Source organism: Dasypus novemcinctus, chromosome 13, assembly GCF_030445035.2.
Source record: "Dasypus novemcinctus isolate mDasNov1 chromosome 13, mDasNov1.1.hap2, whole genome shotgun sequence".
Taxonomy (NCBI): domain Eukaryota; kingdom Metazoa; phylum Chordata; class Mammalia; order Cingulata; family Dasypodidae; genus Dasypus; species Dasypus novemcinctus.
The window spans coordinates 83448897-83468862 of record NC_080685.1 but is presented as its reverse complement, the minus strand read 5'-3'; the positions used below and the strand labels follow the sequence as shown (position 1 = coordinate 83468862).

At 36.3% G+C, this 19966-nt stretch overlaps 1 protein-coding gene across 3 annotated transcripts in view; it reads right to left on the bottom strand.

The window, feature by feature from the left end:
- The window catches only part of PTPRC (protein tyrosine phosphatase receptor type C), a 124732-nt gene that overhangs the window by 21793 nt on the left and 82973 nt on the right, over window positions 1-19966 (bottom strand). For all 3 annotated transcript variants that reach the window (XM_058274929.2, XM_058274928.2, XM_058274927.2), the window contains 6 exons: window positions 16637-16697; window positions 8041-8149; window positions 7334-7368; window positions 3005-3114; window positions 2324-2414; window positions 2157-2233 (listed from right to left, as the gene is read on the bottom strand). In XM_058274929.2, the coding sequence (XP_058130912.1) occupies window positions 2157-2233; window positions 2324-2414; window positions 3005-3114; window positions 7334-7368; window positions 8041-8149; window positions 16637-16697 (483 nt within the window). The remainder of the gene's footprint in view (window positions 1-2156; window positions 2234-2323; window positions 2415-3004; window positions 3115-7333; window positions 7369-8040; window positions 8150-16636; window positions 16698-19966) is intronic.

Here is a 19966-nt window from a genome sequence, read left to right as displayed (position 1 = left end):
CTTGTTTGAAAGTGGCAGAGAACTTGGTAAAATTAAATGTTAATGTCACATGGAAAGCCAGACTTGAAAGTGATGAACTTGAATATTTACCTGAGGAGATTTTTAAACTAAATATGGAAAGCACAGCATGGTTTCTCCTTGCAGTTTATAGCAAAATGTGAGAGGAAAGGGATAAGCTGAGAACCAAACTCCTGGGCACAAAGAAACCAGAAATTGATGGTTTGAAAATTCTGAGTTTCTGGAAAGTGAGTCTTCTGAGGATAGCAAACCATGTGAGGGTCTGACTGAATATGGATCCAGTCAGCCATTTCAGGGAAAGTCAAGATTGGAACTGCAGTTATACAGGAAAGATTTATGAAAGGCTCTACTTCTGATGGTTTGGCCCCTGTGAAATACATGCAAAACCAAACAAGTTTCTTGCAAGATTTTTATGAGTGGAACCACTGCCAGTCTGGACTAAAAGGGACAGAGAAGGGACAAACTGAAGAAAGAATGGCCTCATGGGAAGAACTGTGGAAGCTGAGGTCTGAACTGAAAACAGCTCCCCGGGCCAAGAGAATGGCCGAGCCATGTGTGTGGAAAGGACTGGTCTGCCGCGGCCCTTGGAGCGGGAGAGCCTTCCACCCTTGTTCAGGGAAATGCTGCCACCAGAGTGCTCAGGGAGAGTGGGGTTTTCATCCCAGTGTTTGCGGAGAGCATGGCCAGAGCACAAGGACTTAGAAGGCCACTCCATGAGGCTCAGAAGACAAAACATCGATCTATGATGACTTTCAGAACCTGAAAGCTAATGGAGCTTGCCCTGATAGGTTTCAGAATTGTTTGGGACTTGTGACCCCTGCTTTCTTTCCAACTTATCCCTCCTGGAATGGATATGTTTATCCCATTTCTGTACCTCCATTGTATATTGGAAACAGAAAACTTTGTTTTTTAGATTTCACATGTCCAGAGACAGAGGGAAAATGTCCCCTAGGACAGACCACATTTTGATGAGAGTTAGTACTAAGCGTTATTTCCAAAATGACTTAAGGCTTTGGGCATATTGTGATGGACTGAAGGTAATTTGCAGGTAAATTTTACTGAAGGTAAAAAGAATACATCTTTTTGGAGTCCAGAGGGTGTAGTGTATGAATTAAAGCTTATGTACCCAAGAAAAACATGTTCTTAAATCTAAAAAGTTTGCCAACCCCTATTCTTTATAGTGATATTATGTATTTCTAAGTTATACATTTTAGGTAAGTAAAGTATGATACAGAAGAATGTGATATTATATTACCATTTTTTTTTTCAAAGTGAAAATTATTCTTGTTTTGAATAGCTCTGGCTGGAAAAAAGAAACTCTAGCTGGGTAAACCAGAAGCCAACATACTCTTTAGGTATGTCGGGACACTGGATAAATGGGGAATTACATGGGAGATTTACTTTTTCAGTCTATATACTTTTATACTATCTAACATTTTTTAAATCATGTAATGTATTTCTTATTTACCAAAAAGTTAAATAATAAAGTTTTTAAATATTTTTGCTAAATTAACCATGCACATTTTTACATTCATACTTTAGGATAAATGAAATGAACAGGTAATTTGCATCACAAAGAGCATCACTGCTGAAATGCAGTGTTATATAGTTGAAGCACAAAAGCTCCGGAATCAGAAAGACATGGGGTTGACTCCCAACTCAAACCGTTACTACTTGTTTGAACAGAGCAAGGTAAATTCATTTACCAGAACCTCCCAGACCTCACCTATACAATGAACATACTGCACAAAGCCAGGGCAAGTGTGAAGCTCTTAGGATAAATACATGCACAGACCATCCAGTCTTATATCCAGTCCATAATAGGCACCAGAGTATGTTAACTGTTAGGATCATTTTGCTTGCATAGGAAAGCCCTAGACTGCACATAGCACCAATAGGCAAATAATGAATAACTATTCAGACAAACATCAGTAATTGTGTTGTTTATATAAGCAATGTTGTAGGCTTACCTCAAAACATCTCTAATAGTATCTCATAACTGTTGTCAAGACCAAAAAGGAACTGAATGAAGTGAATAGATACAAAAACTAGATACAAGAAAATAGATACATTGAAAATTATCAATGACAAGATGATGAAGATATAAAATAATTTGGCTGTTAGGTACTCTTACTCACATCAATGTAGCTGGCATTTATATAGTTTGACCCTGCATCTCCATTTATCTCAGACAGTGTAACACGGTTGTAATCATCTATGTAAAGAAAAGAAAAATTAAAAAGTGAAATAATGAACAAGCAAGTAGCCTAAATACATGATCATTCAATTCTTAATGAGTACTTACAAGGAAGGATGTCAACATAACGATTTTTATTCTGGTTAAAGGGCTTTCGAGCATCCTTGATGGAAAATTTGCTAAACACCCGTGGAATGCTCTGAAAGGCACAAAGATCCTTTGGGTCACAGCAGATTCAGAGAAAATGACTTTCCTCTTGACAGTCATCATTTTGAGCAAATGAGACATCCCAAAACATATTTCCATTATGCAGTGAACAGATTACTTATCATAATTGAACTTAAAATTATTAAGAATTATGCAAAACACCCACTTCTTCCACTTAAAAATTAATGATGGAATACTTTGAGAACAAAATACATCAGTGAGGGTAAATTTAGAATTATTTTGCATTGCCACTTTAAAATTCATTTTAAATCACATACTTGGATGATTATCTAAAGTGTAATTTCAAAATCAACCAGGTACATTTTACAGCACATCCACATAATTGATAAAATATACAATAATTATTATATTAAAATATTTACTACCTCTGTGTCTATGAGCTTGTCAACCTCTGTGAATTTCCTCTCTGGTCTGTAAAATGAGGCTAAAAATACCTGCTTTAACTTTTTGCAGGATTGTGAATTAGGTTATAAAGGCAAACAGTTATATAAATACATTTAAAATGTAATTATCTAGGTAAGTGAGCAAGGTTTCTCATCATAAATCAAGAGCAGTACACACCTGAAATTCAGCCAGAAATAGTCTTCCTTCATCAGCAATCTTTCTCTTATATGTTTCCAACAAATTATCAGCATGGATTGGCTCCACATTCATCAGCTGTCTTTCATCATCTTTAAACATATTAAAGATTGAGGACTAGTGTTATGTGTATCTTTAAGACATCCAAGCAAATTTTATTAAATTTCTCTCCTGGATTCAATCCTTAACCTTCTTTCCTTCCCACCATTCCACCTGGAATATCTCTCTTACATGTCAACACTCATAAGCCAGTGACTTCTAAGTCACATCCCTCAGCCCTCTTCTGGGTTTTATATCATTCTTTCTGACTGACTCCCATACTTTCCACATTGTCATTCTATATGTATCTCAAAGTTAATAAAATGCGAAAAACTAAATTCATTTTCCCTTACGTACGACTTCAAATCTCAATAAACAGGATCACCATTCATGAAGTTATTAAAGACTAAAACTCCCAAGTTTTTCTACCTCTTGACCTATATCCTCTAGGTTACCAGGTACTTTCCGTCCCTTCTACCAGTGACCATGTTCCAGCACACCTCATCATCCATACAGCTACACCTTCTGAACTTCCCTCCCTGTCTCCAGTCTCTCCCCTTACTGATCTAATTTCCAAATTATGCAATTTAATCTTCTGAAATACAAATATGATCTACTTGTTAAAAAAAATATATCCAGCAAAGTTGGAGCTTCACTGCAAAAAGGATAATGTTTAAATGCTTGACATATATGAGTCCTTCATAATCTCGCCCAAACTATCTCACCCACACTATTTTGCTATCCTCTTTCTTCATACCTCATGTACAGATAGCCTCCAAATGAATCACATAATTTCATGTCCTACGTCTCTGTACATATTGTTCCTTCTCACTAGAATGTTCTTTCCATTTTCTCTGCCTAGGGAACAGGAACCCCCTTTCAAGTTCCAGACCAAATATCACCATTTTAGCAAATTTCACAATTCTTAGGTTATATGCATCTCATAGGAATTGCCAGATTTACTTATCTATAATGCAATTGTTATATTTTCTTTATTATTATGATTTTTGAACAAACAGATGAAATAAGAGAATATAAATAACACCCTTACAACCATGGCCAACATAATTTGCTCATCTGTTTACACTAAACTCTGAAACAAGCTGCATTCATTTGTTATGCCTCCAAAGTATGAAACACATTATATGCTAAAGATGTTTGTGAAATTACTTACTAAAGAGTAAAAAATACATGTTAACTATTAAGAGCTATGTTTGTATATGGATCCTGAAAAACAAGTTTCTGAATAAGAAAATTTAAGTACTCATGCATGTTAAAAATATCATTCTCCTACTATTAAGCCTTCTGCTGGTAGTACGTATACTCATTACTCCTGTTACTGTCAGTGGGAACTTCCTATCCAATCAGAACCATCAAATGGATCATCTGCAGTTGTTGTTTTTTGGGTTTTTTTTTTTGATTGCTGGGATCCCTGGCACACATTCTGAACTTGGGGACACTTTTGGGGTTTGTTTGTTTTGTTTTTTTTTTAAAGATTTATATTTTATTTATTTCTCTCCCCTTCCCCCCCACCCGCCCCATTTTCTGCTCTCTGTGTCCGTTCTCTGTGTGTCCTTCTATGTCTGCTTCCAGTCTTGTCAGCAGCACCAGGGATCTGTGTCTCTTTTTGTTGCATCATCTTGCTGCATCAGCTCTCCGTGTGTGCAGCACCACTCCTGGGCAGGTTGTGCTTTTTTCATGCAGGACAGCTCTCCTTGCAGGGTGCACTTCTTGCGTGGGGGGCTCCCCTACACGGGGAACACCCCCATGTGGGCTGGCATTCTGTGCGCATCAACACTGTGCATGGGCCAGCTCACCACACAGGTCAGGAGTGGACTTCCTATATGGTAGGTGTATGCTCTATCAGTTGAGCCAAATCCGCTTCCCTACCTTTGGGGTTTTATGGACTCATTCTAAAGACTAACGTGGGACAATCAGTATCAACCTTAAGGGTGTCTTTGGAGTTCTCTGGTCAGCTTTGGCTGCTTGAAATGGAGTCTCCTTCTCTGTTCAGGTAGCCATTGTCCTCAGGCTCTTCAATCTTCCATTACCCTATCAAACCCAACCCTCAGGATTCTTTATCTCATTCATTTATATATTTAGTGACATTTATTGCATTTCAAAAATCTCCTAGGTACTGGTGATAAACCTTGATGATAAAGAAAAAATCACTGCCTTCACAAAGTTTCTATTCAACTTAGGGGAAGATAGTCAATAAACAAATGAATAAATATACAAAACAAAGTCAGGTATTGTGGCAATTGGAAGTTTTTGTGGACCTCACAAATCCTTGTTCTTAAAGCTATTCCATCCCTGTGTGTGTAAACCTTTTGAGGGTGGGACCCTTTGATTAAATTACTTCAGTTAAGGGTCTTTGATTGGATTATGTGACTTGGGGTAGGCCTTAAACTTCTTACTGGAGTCTTTCATAATCTGAGGAGTAAAAGTTGCAGACACAGAAAGGCCACAGAGATGGAGAGGAACCCAGAAGTTGAGAGAGAAGACCTGGGGAATCAGAAGCTCAGAGGCTGAAAACGAGACCCAGAGGAGAGGGGAGAGACGAGCCAATGCCACCATTGTGCCCTGCCTCATGCCTGATTGCCCACAGTTGTAGCTCAGGGAAAAGGATCTCCAGGTGACGCCTTAATTTGGACACTTTCACAGTCTCAGAACTGTAAGCTTTTAACCTAGTAAATCCCCATTGTAAAAGCCAGCCTATTTCTGGTATATTGCTCCTAGCACCTTTTAGCAAACTAAAGTAAGTGCAGTGACACATTCTGCAGAGGCAAATAAAGTATGTTAAGGAGACAGAAAGTAATGGTATAGGGAATGCAATTTCAAATAAATTGTTCAGAAAAGGACACTGTAACGAGTTGACATCTGAGCTGACACCTAAATGAAGAGAAAGAATGAGCTATGCAGGGAAATGTAGGGGAAGCAAATTATACTGAGGAGGCATAAATGAATGAATGACAAATGATTAGTCAGCAAACAATTCCTTGGTGAATCAAGCAACAAATGTTGAAATTACAAAAATTATACATTCATCAAATATCTAATGTCTACTCTGTGCTAGTATTGAAATCTTTTGGGTGTGGAATATAGTGGAAGCAAGATGTGTTCCACTTTTCAAGGACTGTAATAATATGGGTGAGGTACAGGCATAAAAACAAAAGGGCAGCTTGGCAAATGGGTTAGAGGTCTTTCTTGGCAGCAATGAAATTTCAGTACTCCCTCTATCACCTGCTTTATCCATATCTAAGAGCTGTCAAATGGAAGGAAAGTAGCATAGGAGGCACCACAATGACCAATCAACAGCTGTTATTTCCATATGCAATGAGCACCTACTATGGGCTATACAGTCCATACTCTTGAATAACTTTGCAGAAGGCTAGAAAATAGCCATGTAAACAGGCAATGACATGCACCCTGCTGTTATGAAAGGGGTCAGCACACTGTGTAATGGAATTTGAAAAGGGGATCTTTTAACCCAATTTAAGAGGCACACAAGTCAGGGAAGTTAAGTGAGAGGAGAGGTTAGAAATGGAATGTATTTGCAAAGCCCCAGAGTTGAAAGACTGCATGATTTTGGGAACAGCAAGTTATTGAGTATGACTAGAAAATAGGTATAGTTGTGAAGTTCTGAAATTCCTTCTGCTTGAATATGAGAAAACAATTTTCTTTATTGTAAACATAGTTGCAGTTCCTTTAAGTCCATCCCCTCTTAGTATAATAAAAGGCAAACTTTTTAAAAGAAATTAAAGACATATTATACAAGTCCTTAAAAAGAAAAAAAAAGATAGAGTAAAAGGAACTCATTTTCCTCTCCTAAATCCAATTACTGTTCTTCGTGCCGCACATAGTACTGTTAGTGGGCACGACCACCATCACACCCTTCTAAAATACTCAGGTTCCTCCCCTCCCCACGTGCCGTTTTCTACCTTCTATCTTTCTAAAGAATAATCCACATTCAACAACAATGGCATTTCTCATATTACTGAAATATTTATTAATATTACTGTCTTCCTTGATTAGATTCTAAACTCTTTTAGCACAGAGTCTGTGGCCAATCACTGCGGCAATTCTCATTGCCTGGCACAATATTTCGCGTACACTGGGCACTTGGTAGATGGTTACTGATTAAATATATAAGTAAATGAATTTAAGCCTCATCAATTGTATCAACAGGGAATGTCCAGGTTAAATAGAAACATTGTATTCTTATTTTAAATGAATGGATTCAAGTGCAGGAATGTAGTAAAAAATACTTACCCCTTTCAACAAGTTCCTGCTGTTCATCTAAATCACTGTGAAAATAAGAAACATAAGTCTATATTCCTAAGAGGCATAGAGTTCAGTTGGCATTCAATTTATATTCAATGAATGTCTTGAAGGAAGGAGGGAAGGGAAAGAGGGTGAAATAAGGAGAAAAGAGGAATGGGAGGTAAGAGAATAGAGGAGAGGGGGAGGGCAGAAGGAAGAAGGGACAGGTGGAAGAGGAGTAAAAGAGAAGAGGGCAGAAAAGAAGCAATGAGAAAGAAAAAAATCAACCAAGGGTGCTCTGCTAAACTCAGGTAACTAAACTATTTATTTTAAACTTCCTGATTTTCATAAAGCAGGATTGTTCCTAGCCAAAGGAATATGGATACTTCCCCAGATATCTCTCCCCTTTCTTTAACTTTTTGCCATTTCTAGATCCCTCTGACCCACTCTTTGCAAAAAGAACACAATTTGTTTTTACTGGTTATTTTAAAAGAGTATTCAATATTATTAATGAATGTAGAAAATTTTAACATTTATATAGACCAATAATACTATACTAAAAGTATGATCAAAAGTACCATCGTGAACTACACTTGACATTGTCTTCCCTCAATTCATATTTTTAACATGATTGGTTCCATCCCTGCCTGATAGATATAGACTTGCATCATTAATACTTTTATTACTTTTTTTAAAATTTTGAAATCAACTCTTACCTGGATCTCTTCTTATGCAGATCATAGATTTTGTAGAGAACAAAAAGCAGGGCTATTGATGTCATAATAATCAGAAATGCCAGAAATATAATCAATGCTTTAGTATTATCTATAAAGTAAAAGCAACATATTAAGAGAGCTTATTATATCAAATATTTTGCTAGGTACTTTGAATAATCACCTTTATCATACTTGCACTTTAATATTTTTATTTATTTTGAGGTTTTCAGAAAAATTTTAGAATAAGACCAAATACAACGAATTTCTGATTTTAAGTTTGCATATACTATGCTGAACCAATTAAAGCATTTTATATTTAAAGAGAGCAATTAAGATATAAAGCAAATCTATTCCCTTCCATTAAATAATTGTTCCTTTATCAAATAATATCACTTAAATTTAGGTCTTTCAATCATTCCGTTTTGAAGGGAGTAAGTTCATTATTGAGTTATTTTAATTTTCAGAGAGATACTCATATATTTTATCTTTAAATGTAGAAGTGGTTTGCCTCCTAAAGGGATCAGAAAGACCTCTGTCCTGGAAAGATAAATGCTTTCACCTGCTCATTGAGTGTAAAACTAATTAACCAAGGCACTGAAATGTTTGATTCTACAGTTAGGATTTACCTTGACTTAAAATTTTCACTAAGGTTTAAATGAAATCACAACCTTCCTGAGGCAAAAAGCAGAGAAAAGAGAGCATGTTTAAATATACCTTGTACTCGACTAGTCAGTCATTCATTTCTTTTACAGTGACTGTGTAACCAATAATGAGGCCAATTAAGGGCCTTGACACAGAGCCAAACTGCTTAGGTTCAAACTCTAGCTCTACCACTTCCTAGCTGGGATCTTGACCAGAATCTGTATTAACTTTGTGTCTCACTTCCTTCCCCTAAAATGAGGTTAAATGAGGTGATTCACAAAAAATCGCTTAGCATAGTCTGGCATGAAGTAAGTACTAACAGTTCACACAAAATATATATATTTGAGTCCTACTGTGTGCCAGGCACTACTCTAGGTGCTTAAGATACACTAATGAGCAAAGCAAAGAGCCTTTCCCACATGGAACTTATCTTCTAATGATGGAAGACAATAAACATAATAAATAAATACACAATGAAATAGATTAGAAGAAAGTAAAGACTGAAAATAAAAAGGATATACCAAATCACAGCATCAAGAAGGTTGTCCAAGAAACCTCATTGAGCAGGTAAGAGAGTTAGCCAGGCAGTTATCTGGGGAAAATGTGTTCTAGGCAGAGGGTTAGGGCAGGAGCATGCCTGGCATGTTGAAAGAGTAGTAAGTATTCAAGTACGACTGGAATGGAATGAGTGGGGAGCAGGAAGGGTCAGCTTATCAGAGGCCTAATAAGCCATTTTAAGTATATTTTGGTTGTACTTAGAGTGAAATGGTTAGCCCCTATAGAAATTTTCGTAGAGTAGTAATATAATTTGACTTATACTTTATAAGGATTTGCATGTTTACTTATTGAGAAGACAACCTAGGAGGCAAGGAAGGAGTCTTCTTAGGCAGCTAATACTATAATCCAGGCATGAGACTGGCAGCGGTTCAGACCAGGGTGGTAGTTCTGGAATTGGGGGAAATAGTCAGATGGAGTTGCAATTATTTGAAATAGAGAAGGCTTGTGGATGGAACAGATTTCAGGGGAAAACAGGAGCTATTCCAGACTTATTGGGTTAAAATAATTACTATACATCTGCACAAGGTGATACCAAGTAGGAACTTGGATATGCAAATCTGGAACTCATATCCTTAAACTTCAAGAAAAGGGTATGGCCTTGAAGATAAATTTGGGAGTCTTCAACATGGAGTTCTTATTTGAAGATGGGGAAATATCACCAGGAAATTAAAATTATCTACAGAGTAAAGAACTCTCAAAACTGAGTTCTGAGATACTCTAATATGGACATGTTGGAGAGGAAAGAAGGAACCAGCAAATGAGACTAAAAAGTGAATAGGAAGTAAACCACGAGTATGGTGTCCAGGAAGTCAATTTAAAAGAAGGCTTTTTGTGGAGGAAGGAATGATCAACTCTGAACTTGACAGGAGTAACTTTAGTGTAGTCAAAATAGGGCAGTACCTGAAGGGGAAGTAGCATAAAAAGAAGCATTTTTGTTGTTTGTTTATTTGTATATATTTATATATTGATTCAGATGATCCAACAGAGAGGGAAAATGTTACAGGAAAGAGAGAGGGAACTTGATGAGACAATGTCTTTGAGAAGTTTAGAATTCAAGAGTGAGTAGAAAGATTAAAAATGAAATTTTCATGGTGTAAGGAAGGTACAGAAGATACCAACAGGGTGGGGAACAGTGTGTTAATGTTAGCTATTGCTATTATTATTTGCCTTCTGGAACCACTCAGGAAGGTAGATATGAAGGAATTAGTGTCCCCACTATTTTAGATGAATAGGCTGAAGTTTAATAATCTTAAGACATGTTTCTAAGACAATACAGAAATAATAAATTTGAGAACATGGTAAAATTGATAAGACTGGATATTCCAAAGAAAATCATGTGGGAGGCAGAATTCTAAAATAGTCTCCCAAGATTTCCAGGTCCTGGTTATTTAATCAAACACTAATCTAGGTGCTGCTGTGAAGAAACTTTGCAGATATGATTAAAGTCCCAAATCAGTTGACTTTAAGATTCGGGCCTCACCTAACCAAATGAGCCTTTTGAAAGCAGAAGAGAAGTCAGAGACATTCAGTTAACAAGGAAGATTCAAAATGCTCCTGGTTACTGGAAGATGGAGAGGGCCATGTGAACAGCCTCTAGGAACCAACAAAGGCATGAGCCCTGGCTAGTAGCCAGCAAGGAAATGAGGTCCTCAGTCCTATACCACAACAAAATGGATTCTCACAACAGCTGGAATGAGCCTGGAAATAGATTACTTCCTAGATCCTTCAGACTAGAACTCAGTTAAGCAACATCTTGATTTCAGCTTTGCGATATCTTGATCAGGGAACCCGGCCATCCTGTACTGAACTTCCGACCCAAAGTACTGTGAGGTTTTAAATTTATATTGTTTAAAGTTTGTGGTAGTTTGTTACACAACAATAGAAAGCAAATACAGAAAACAAAGAAATATGTTCCCAGTCCCTCAGGAAACTTGCATTATCTTTGAGAGAAACAGACAGTAATCAGGTAAACAAACAAATATGATAATTATATATATAACAGAAACTTAGGATTTTGAAGGAAATTATTAGGGTGACAAGAAATAAGAGAGAACTTATATTTTTCACTGCTCAGTGGAAGTCTTCTTGAGCAGAAGACATTTACAGTAAAATCTGAAAGATGGAAATAACTTAGCCAAGCAAACTTCTGCCAGAAATAGTTGGTCTCATGCTCAAAATTTCTATAGCTGGACACCAATAAAAATTAAAATATGGTATAGCAGTTTGATATTATTGATGAATTCCAAAAAGAAATATTGGATTATGCTTGTAATCTGATCTATACCTGGACATGAATGAGTTATGATTAGGGCGTTGAGTCCCCACCCACCAAGGGGTGGTAACTCACAGATAAAAGGCATGGCAAAGAACAGAGTTGAGGGCTTTCAATGTTGGAGTTTGATGCTGAAGACTTAAACTGGATCCCTAGGAAGTCAACACCCAGAGGAAAGAGAAGCCAGCACCAGGAAGGAAAGGAAACTTGAACCAGAGAAAAGCAAGACCCAAGAACATAGGAACCCAAGAATCCTGAACCTTCATAGCCATTGGCAGCCATCTTGCTCCAAATAGACTTTGGTGAGGGAATAACTTATGCTTTATGACCTGGTATCTGTAAACTCCTACCCTAAATAAATGCCCTCTATAAAAACCAACCAGTTTCTAGTATTTTGCATCAGCACCCCTCTGGCTGACTAATAGATATGTGAGTGAATTTTTGATAGAGGCTGTCAGGCTTAGGTTTGGATTGTGAAACTGCCATTTCCTTGACTGGTTATTAGTACAGGTTTATGAAATCTGAGCACATTTTCTTATCTATAAAGTGTGAATGATTTTCAATGGGCTTCTGTGAAGAAATAGAGACAGATAATTAGCGAGAGAGACAGATGGAGAGAGAGACAGAGAGAGATTGCCTGGCATATATTAGAAATCACTATTTATTAAATTTATACAAGGATGTATGAATAAATAAATGGTAAATTTATAGTTGGATTGTATTAACTGTTTTCATTGCAATAGGCTCTTATTGCAATAGTTTCTCAAAATGACCCAAAATCTTCCTTGTCCTATCTCTATTTCAAAATTATTTTTGCTAAAACTGTCAACCTATACTAATGATTAGTGGTATATACATTGAGCTACATGATTGTTTTCAGAATTTGTGGATAAAAACCTCTGCAGAAAGGCAACCTTCCAGCTTCATCTCCCTCAAGTAAATTATGAAAATTAAAGGGGGTTAGTGGTAAAATAAAATACCCTATAGTGAATTTTTGAAAGAAACTGCACCAAATTATTATGAGTAAGCATCCTAACCCATTGCCCTTAATTTGTGTGGCAGTTTGAGATTATTTATGAATCCCAAAAAGAGAAAGATTATGTTTGTAAATTAAACTATTATTCTGGGTTTGATACTCTTGATTGCACTAAATTCAGCTGAGGGGCCTGTGATTAGATTACCTGTTAAGATTGATGTAGAGCTTTTTATTGGACTATATCAGTGAGGTGTGAAAGTTGAGTTCCTGCCCCCTTGCTAGGTCTATATAAATGGATTCATACAAACTGGTAGAGAGAAGAAAAAAAGGAACTGCCATGTGAGAGAAAAGACTCCAGTTTTGCCCACAGCTGAGCTATAAGGATCGAAACCCTAAGAGGCAAAACCTATGCCAGGAGAGAAAGGACTACAGGATGGCTTAAGCACAAAGCAACAAGAGTCTAGGACCACAGAGCAATTCAAGAGGAGGCAGTGAATCTGGAGGAGATAGGCAAAGTGGCAATCTTGCTTCGCCACATGGCAGCACACCAAGATCAACAGTAACTGACTTTGGTGAGAAACATCTCTAATGGTGTCTTGAGTTGGACTTTTCATGGTGTTGGAACTGTAAGCTTTTACCCCCAAAAAATTCCCTTTATAAAAACCAACAGATTTCTGGTGCTTTGCATCAGGCAGCCCTTTGGCAAGCTAAAATAATTGGTGGGTTGGCTCTATAGAAACTTAAGTAGCTTCCAACTTGACTCAATAAGCATACTGATAATAAAATAGTGAAATATTCAGGTATTCATTGTGGCCCAGCACACGTTTTCTTACTATCTTTCCAGCAACTCCAATAATATTAAAGAAATGAAAATGGCATAGACCCATAACAGTGAAGATAATGGGAGAAGGGAAATGAGAGGTAGAGAAATTTCAACAACTTTTTGGAAGATGGAAAGAAAAAGAGAGGAAGCCACAACCTAAAGAACATGCTGAAAGAGATAGATAAGTTACTCAGAATGACTGAGTCTCAAAATTTGGAGGCACCATAGACAGTGGAAGTGAAACGAAGGACAGAAAATAGAGTGCTTGAATATCTATTTACAGAAATATCTATTTACAGAAAAGATGTCTCAGGCAGAGGACTGGAAATAATTCTCTGGAAAATTAAATGAAAGAGTTAAGATACTCAGGGTAATCAAGTTCAGTAGAGAGTGGCAATGAGATCCAGGACTGAAATGAGAAGGGCTACATAAATGTTTATATATAAAGGGGTTGGACCCCTGTCCCCAGGCCCTACCATGAGAAGAATCATTCCCCCAATCCCAATTTTACCTGTTCCCAAGGTGTAGAACTTTTGATTAATTTCTGGAGATACCAAATGGCCCCAGAGAAAATAAATCAATAATACCAAAGGGAATCTCCACAGTCAACCAGTCCCTCTAATGGCCACAAAACAGCTCATCATCTTTTCCTATTGCCTCACTATAATTATAATCAGTCTGCCAGTAAGAACCAACCTTCCAAGGAAACCCCCAGTGTGAAAGAGAAATGCCAAGATAATAAATTAATTATGAGTTCCAAAATGTGACTAATGGTAGCTCCAAAAAGAAAATGGAGCGATGGAAATTTCTCAGAGATTTAAGTCTCCAGGCCACAGAGCCACCAATATCCAGGAAAATGAATGCAAAAAACCTATGGAGAAACAAATGGGAACATACATAGAAACAAGAAGCAGAGTGACATTGACCACTGTTAGCAGCAATGCTTCAATATGTGTTCATCACTTGTAACAAATGTACCACACTAATGAAAGATGCTGTTGACTGGGAAGAGTGGGGGAGGCAGAGGGGGGAGTATGTATGGGAATCCCCTTATATTTTCAGTATAACATTAATGTAATCTAAAGCTTCTCTAAAAATGAAATAAAATAATTAAATTAAAACTTGAGAAAAAAAGAAATTAATATTGAATGCAGAAGGAAAAATAGAGAAATTCTTTGAATTTCTAGATGTCTTAACTTAGAATTCTCTACCAAGCAAAATATTGATCAATTGACAGAGAAGGAAAAGATATTTTCGTGAATATAAAAATTAGAATATTTTCTTCTAACATTGAAGATATACCAGTAAAACCAGGAGGTGGGGACAGGGAAGATATGAGACCCAGGCCCAGGAAATACACACCAAGAGACTAACGAGGGAAAATGTTAAGATGACAGCTGAGTCTCACACCTATTGAGTCCAGATCAGACGAGAAAGTAAAGGGCTCCAGTAATTGAATTGAGAATCTTGTCAAAATGCGGGTGATGAAATTATATACCAGAGGAACTCAGCAACAGTAGCTGTACTCTTGGGAATTTAAAACCCCAGACCTTCCCTGGAGTAGATGTCACTATTAAAAAGTATCTATGTTATTAAATCTGTGAAAATGCTTTTGTGAGCAAAGAGTTAATAAAACTTTTTCCTAGATAACCCTCTGGCTTGGTTGTTCTAGAAATCTGATAAAAGTGGAATGCCAGCTGCCTTACCAGCCAACATGACTAATGGTTAAAAGTGCCATTAGCACTTTTTCTGAATGCATCTGGACAGGGAGGATCATGTATCAACCATATCTACCTGGTAGAATGCTCTGACTTTGGACTTCCTTGAATGCAGTGCCCTTTTTGAACTTTGCATATCTGTTGTCACTTTTAGAGGTTAGGCTTATGGAACTATTATAAAGGATAAGATATTGGTTCCTATTTGGGACATGCAGCTTCTAAGCCAGAGTAGTACCCACAGCCATTCATGTCATCTCAATCGCTCACATCTGACGTGCCTCTGGGAGGGTCAGAGAATAATCCCTGGAGTACTGTGTGCATGGCTGAGAGAATTCCTCCTGCCTGATTCCCATGCTGGCACGTTGTGGTTCCTGTCCTGTGTCTTTCCAAATGAAACCAGTACCAGGTGTAGCCTATGAGATATGTGAATGTAAAGTGACTAGTAGGCACTGCAGCTATATATAATTTCTATAATCAGAAAATTTCAATGAAGCTATTTCTATTGTAAGGAGAGTCAAAAGAGAAAATTGTGATGGAAATAAAATCACAGATACCTGGTTGAATATATATGGCATTTACTACTACGAACTCTCATTTTCTAAATCTTAGCAGAAAAGACAGCAACTTTACACATGAATTAATAGAGCAGTTTTGAAAATAAGCTGTTCTGTATCTTCTCTTTTGACTTTGGAAAATAAAGCATCAGTTATTGTGTACATGCACATATGAGTAAGAGAAAAAGACAGAATGGGAACAGTATTATCAGAAACAGTCCATGGTTGATAGCATAATGCAGAGAGGTTTAAATAATTTAATTTCATCTGCAAAGTCAGCAATAAAGAAACATTAAGACAGTGAACTGTCTTCCTCTTTCATAGGCTTATATCAGTAGGCAATGTTAGCAATCTAGAAAGAACTGCATACAAATATTGTTTGTATTTATGGAGGAAACAATGGAAAAACCTAAAGGAGAAATAGTTAAAATGGTTTCCCTGGTGAGCAGAACAATGGGTGGGGAGTGGTGTGACATGCAGCCATTTTAATTATAAAAATTTTTAAATTAATGTGATTTTTTCTGTGTACACATTTATATTGATTAAAATATTTTAAAATATTTAAGATAGAAAATAAATAGCTATATTGCTGTTAGAGAATGTTTATTTTAGCTTAAATTGGGTAAATAAAGGAAATATTTGCATCTAACACCCACTTTTGTGAAACACATGGTAAAGGGACAAAATAAGATAAAATAGGTAATAATCTCTGAAATAGTACACAAAACAAAGTTATTCATGTGAAGAAAAGCCATAAACATAGTCATAATTTAATAGTCTGTACAGATAAATCATTTCATGGACTGTATTATGAAATAAACCATCCTTTAATAATTGAATGATCATCTAATGTAAATTTAAGAGATTATATTTTAATATGATGGTATCTCATATTTTTCTATGACAGCTTATAATAAATTTATGTTTATGGAAAATATATTGTTTACATATTTGGTAATTAAAATTACTATAAATGTAAAATAATACAGCTTTGTAAATGTTAACATATACTTTAATACAGATATAAGTAATGAATAGTCAGTAACAACTTACAAGTTGTTGAATATGGAGTATGCTCAGGATCTCCCTTATGTTTTCCATTGTGAAAATAGACCTGAATTGCAGTAATAAAAAAATTAGTATTCTAATATACATTTATATTTCAAAATATAAAATGTTTTATTTCTCATACAATGCTGTTTATTTTATTAAAAATACACTGGTTTGCTTTCATTTAAATTTGAAACTCCAATGTTATGTCAATAATTTGTGTCAAATATTTTTTAAAAGAAAATATTTCAATCCTGAAAAGATATAAAGAAATCAGCCGATTTATCAATAAAAGTAACAATAATAGTCAGCAAGAAGAAATGAAACTGGAAGCATAAATAAAATCCAATACATTGCAAATATTCATAATTCAAAGTTAAAATTCCTATTAATAGACTAATATCTTCATATTTGATTGAAAAAGGAAACTCAACCTGTTTACAAGAGGTATATTTAAATTGTAAAAATTTTTACCAAGGGAAAAGGAATGTTCTATAGATGGAAACAATAAAAACGAGAAAAAAAACCCCAATATTTATATTAATGTAAAATTTAATTCACAAGGAATTAAAGGGAAAACTATTGAAGCCTTAAAATGATATAGGGTAAAATTCACAATATAGACATAAGTAGCACAAATATCTCTGTCTCATGATAGTTAATACAAAAAAATATAAGACAAAAGCAAATGAGATAGATAAAGCAATGGGCATCTTTGGCAGGTAACAAATTTAAGAAAAAATCTGAATTATATCATTAAAAGAAATATAATGAAAAATATGATAATTATATCTGAAAAGTTTATCTTTAAGAATTTACCCTATGGAAATTATGTAATATCTTCAATACTCAAGGAATATTTATAAATACTTACTATATATTGGGCTGTAAGACATACTTTATAAATTCCCAAAGGCAGAAATTGTAAAAGCCTATTATCTTTGGAAAACTAATAATTGATGGCAATAAAGATTTCACTACCAGAAATGTAAAAGCACTCTCTTAACTAAGAGGTAAACTTAAAAAAATTACTCCAAATTGTAATTATAAGTTCTTTAGATACTACTAATAATAACTACAGTCTATTTTAAAATCTATTCATTAAATGTTATGTGCAAGCACTGAGAAATTAGTGATAAACAATACAGAAATGGGACACAGTCAAAGTTTTACCTGAGGAAGATTTATAGGCTTAAGTTTTTGTTTTAGTTAATAAAAAAGAAAAAGAGAAATAAGTGAGAAGAAAAAATAGTTCAATCCAAAAACTATCAGTAGACATCAAAATAAGCCTAGAAAAAGAAAAGTAGGATATTAGCAATTATAAAACTAGTACATTAATTCATTAACCACAGGTGAAAATGCTGAATAAAACCAAAATTATTGCTCCTTCATGAGCCTGTAAAACTAGTAGTGAAAATAAAAATACACATTAAAGTAAATTATTTTAAATACAATGAAGGAAACAAAAGACAGTCTTTTGACAAGTGGGGAAAGAGAATTCTCCAACTTACAATTTTAAGACACAGTATTTTAATATGGCATTTACCTTTTTTTCCAGAATAACTTTTAATATTTGAAAAGTGGGAGAAAACACATCTATGAGCATAGAAGCCCATAGGGTAAAATGCCTATCGAGGAAAGTCGTATTTGAGAAATCAAAAGAAATCAGTGTACCCAGAGGTCAAAGGGCAGTGGGAAAGTAATGAGAGATGAAGTACTATGTACAATGACATGGCAATAATGTAATATTTATTTTACATGGACTATTCTTTGGAAAAATATAAGTGCCAAAAGTCGCTCAAAAAGGGTAAACTTGGGAGTGGAGCTGTGGGTCCCAGGGAGTGAGTCTTCCAGAACCCAGTGGTTGGTATGTGGGGACCTGCATGAGGTCCAGCACTCAAAAAGAAAAGCATCCCTCAAGCTCAGGTTTCTGTTGAAACTAGCCTCAAGGTGCACCTGCCCTCCCTGATTGTGGGTTTCTAGGTGACCAGATGTTATACACCAGCAGTGTATGAGAATGCCTTTTGATACAGCCTTGACAATAGAGGGTATTGTCTACTGTACTTTTCTTGATATAATAGACCCCTAACCTAAGTATACTGAGTGGAAAAAGGAAGAGAGCATCTGCACCTCCTACTACCCTGTTCAGAAATTTACTGTTTGAATCACAGGATGGTGGCCAGGTTCTGTCCTCCATTCATGCTCAGTCTTCTTCCCTGGACCCAGACTCTTGTGAACAAGGATACAGGGAAGATGAAGAGTTGGTTAATGGGCTGCTGACAAGTTGGTTACAGTTGTGTCAGGTTTGGTCTTCTTCCTGTCAATGTGTCCTTGGCTGAGCTCTTTTGTTTGCACTGATGTAGGATTTGGTGACCTTCAAAGATGGAGCTGTGGTGTTCACCCAGGATGAGTGGGTATTACTGAACCCTTTTCAGAGAACAGTGTACCTAGATGCGATGCTGGAGAACTGTAGGAACCTGGCATCCTTGGCAATCAAGTTGATGAACCCAGTTTGATCTTCCATTTGGAGCAAGGTGACAAGATGTTGAGAAAAAAGAGAGGCACCTGTCCAGATTTGGAAATGGTGCATAAAGCCAAAGGGTTAAATCCTACACAGACTGTTTCTAGAAAAGAACAATCTTGTATTAAGCAGCCAAAGGGGTGCTGATGCAAAACACCAGAAATCTGTTGGCTTTTATAAAGGATATTTATTGAGGTAGAAGCTTACAGTTACCAGGCCATAAAGCCTAAGTTACTTCCCTCACCAAAATCTGTTGCCTCATGTTGGAGCAAAATGGCTGCCGACATCTGCAAGGTTTCAGGCTTCCTCTTTCTCTTAAAGTTCTGTGGTCCCAGCTTCTTTCAATATCAGCTGTAGGCTGGGATAAGTTTCTTCTCACTCCTGGGTCTTGTTTCTTTCTGGGCTCAGCTGCTCTGCTCTCTCCACAAGGCCAACTGTAAGCTCTCAGGCTAATGGCTTGTCCCTCTTCTCCAGGCTTCTATCATGTCTAAAAGAGCCTTCTCCCCTTCCTTACATATCTGCTTCTCTGTGTGTTTACTTCCCAGGGTTCCAGTTTCAAAACGCTCACTTTCTTTTCTGCCATGTCATTTTCTCTGTGAGCCTCCACCCACCAAAGGGGTGGGGACCCAACATCCTACTGACATGGCCCAATAAAAACCTTAATAATTATTTAATCAAGTAAAAGTGAAACCTCTGAATCCAATACAATGTAACATGCCCAGAGGAACAGACCAGTTCACAAACATAATCCAATGTCTACTTTTGGAATTCATAAATAATGCCAAACTGCCCAAAATCTAAACGTGTGAAAA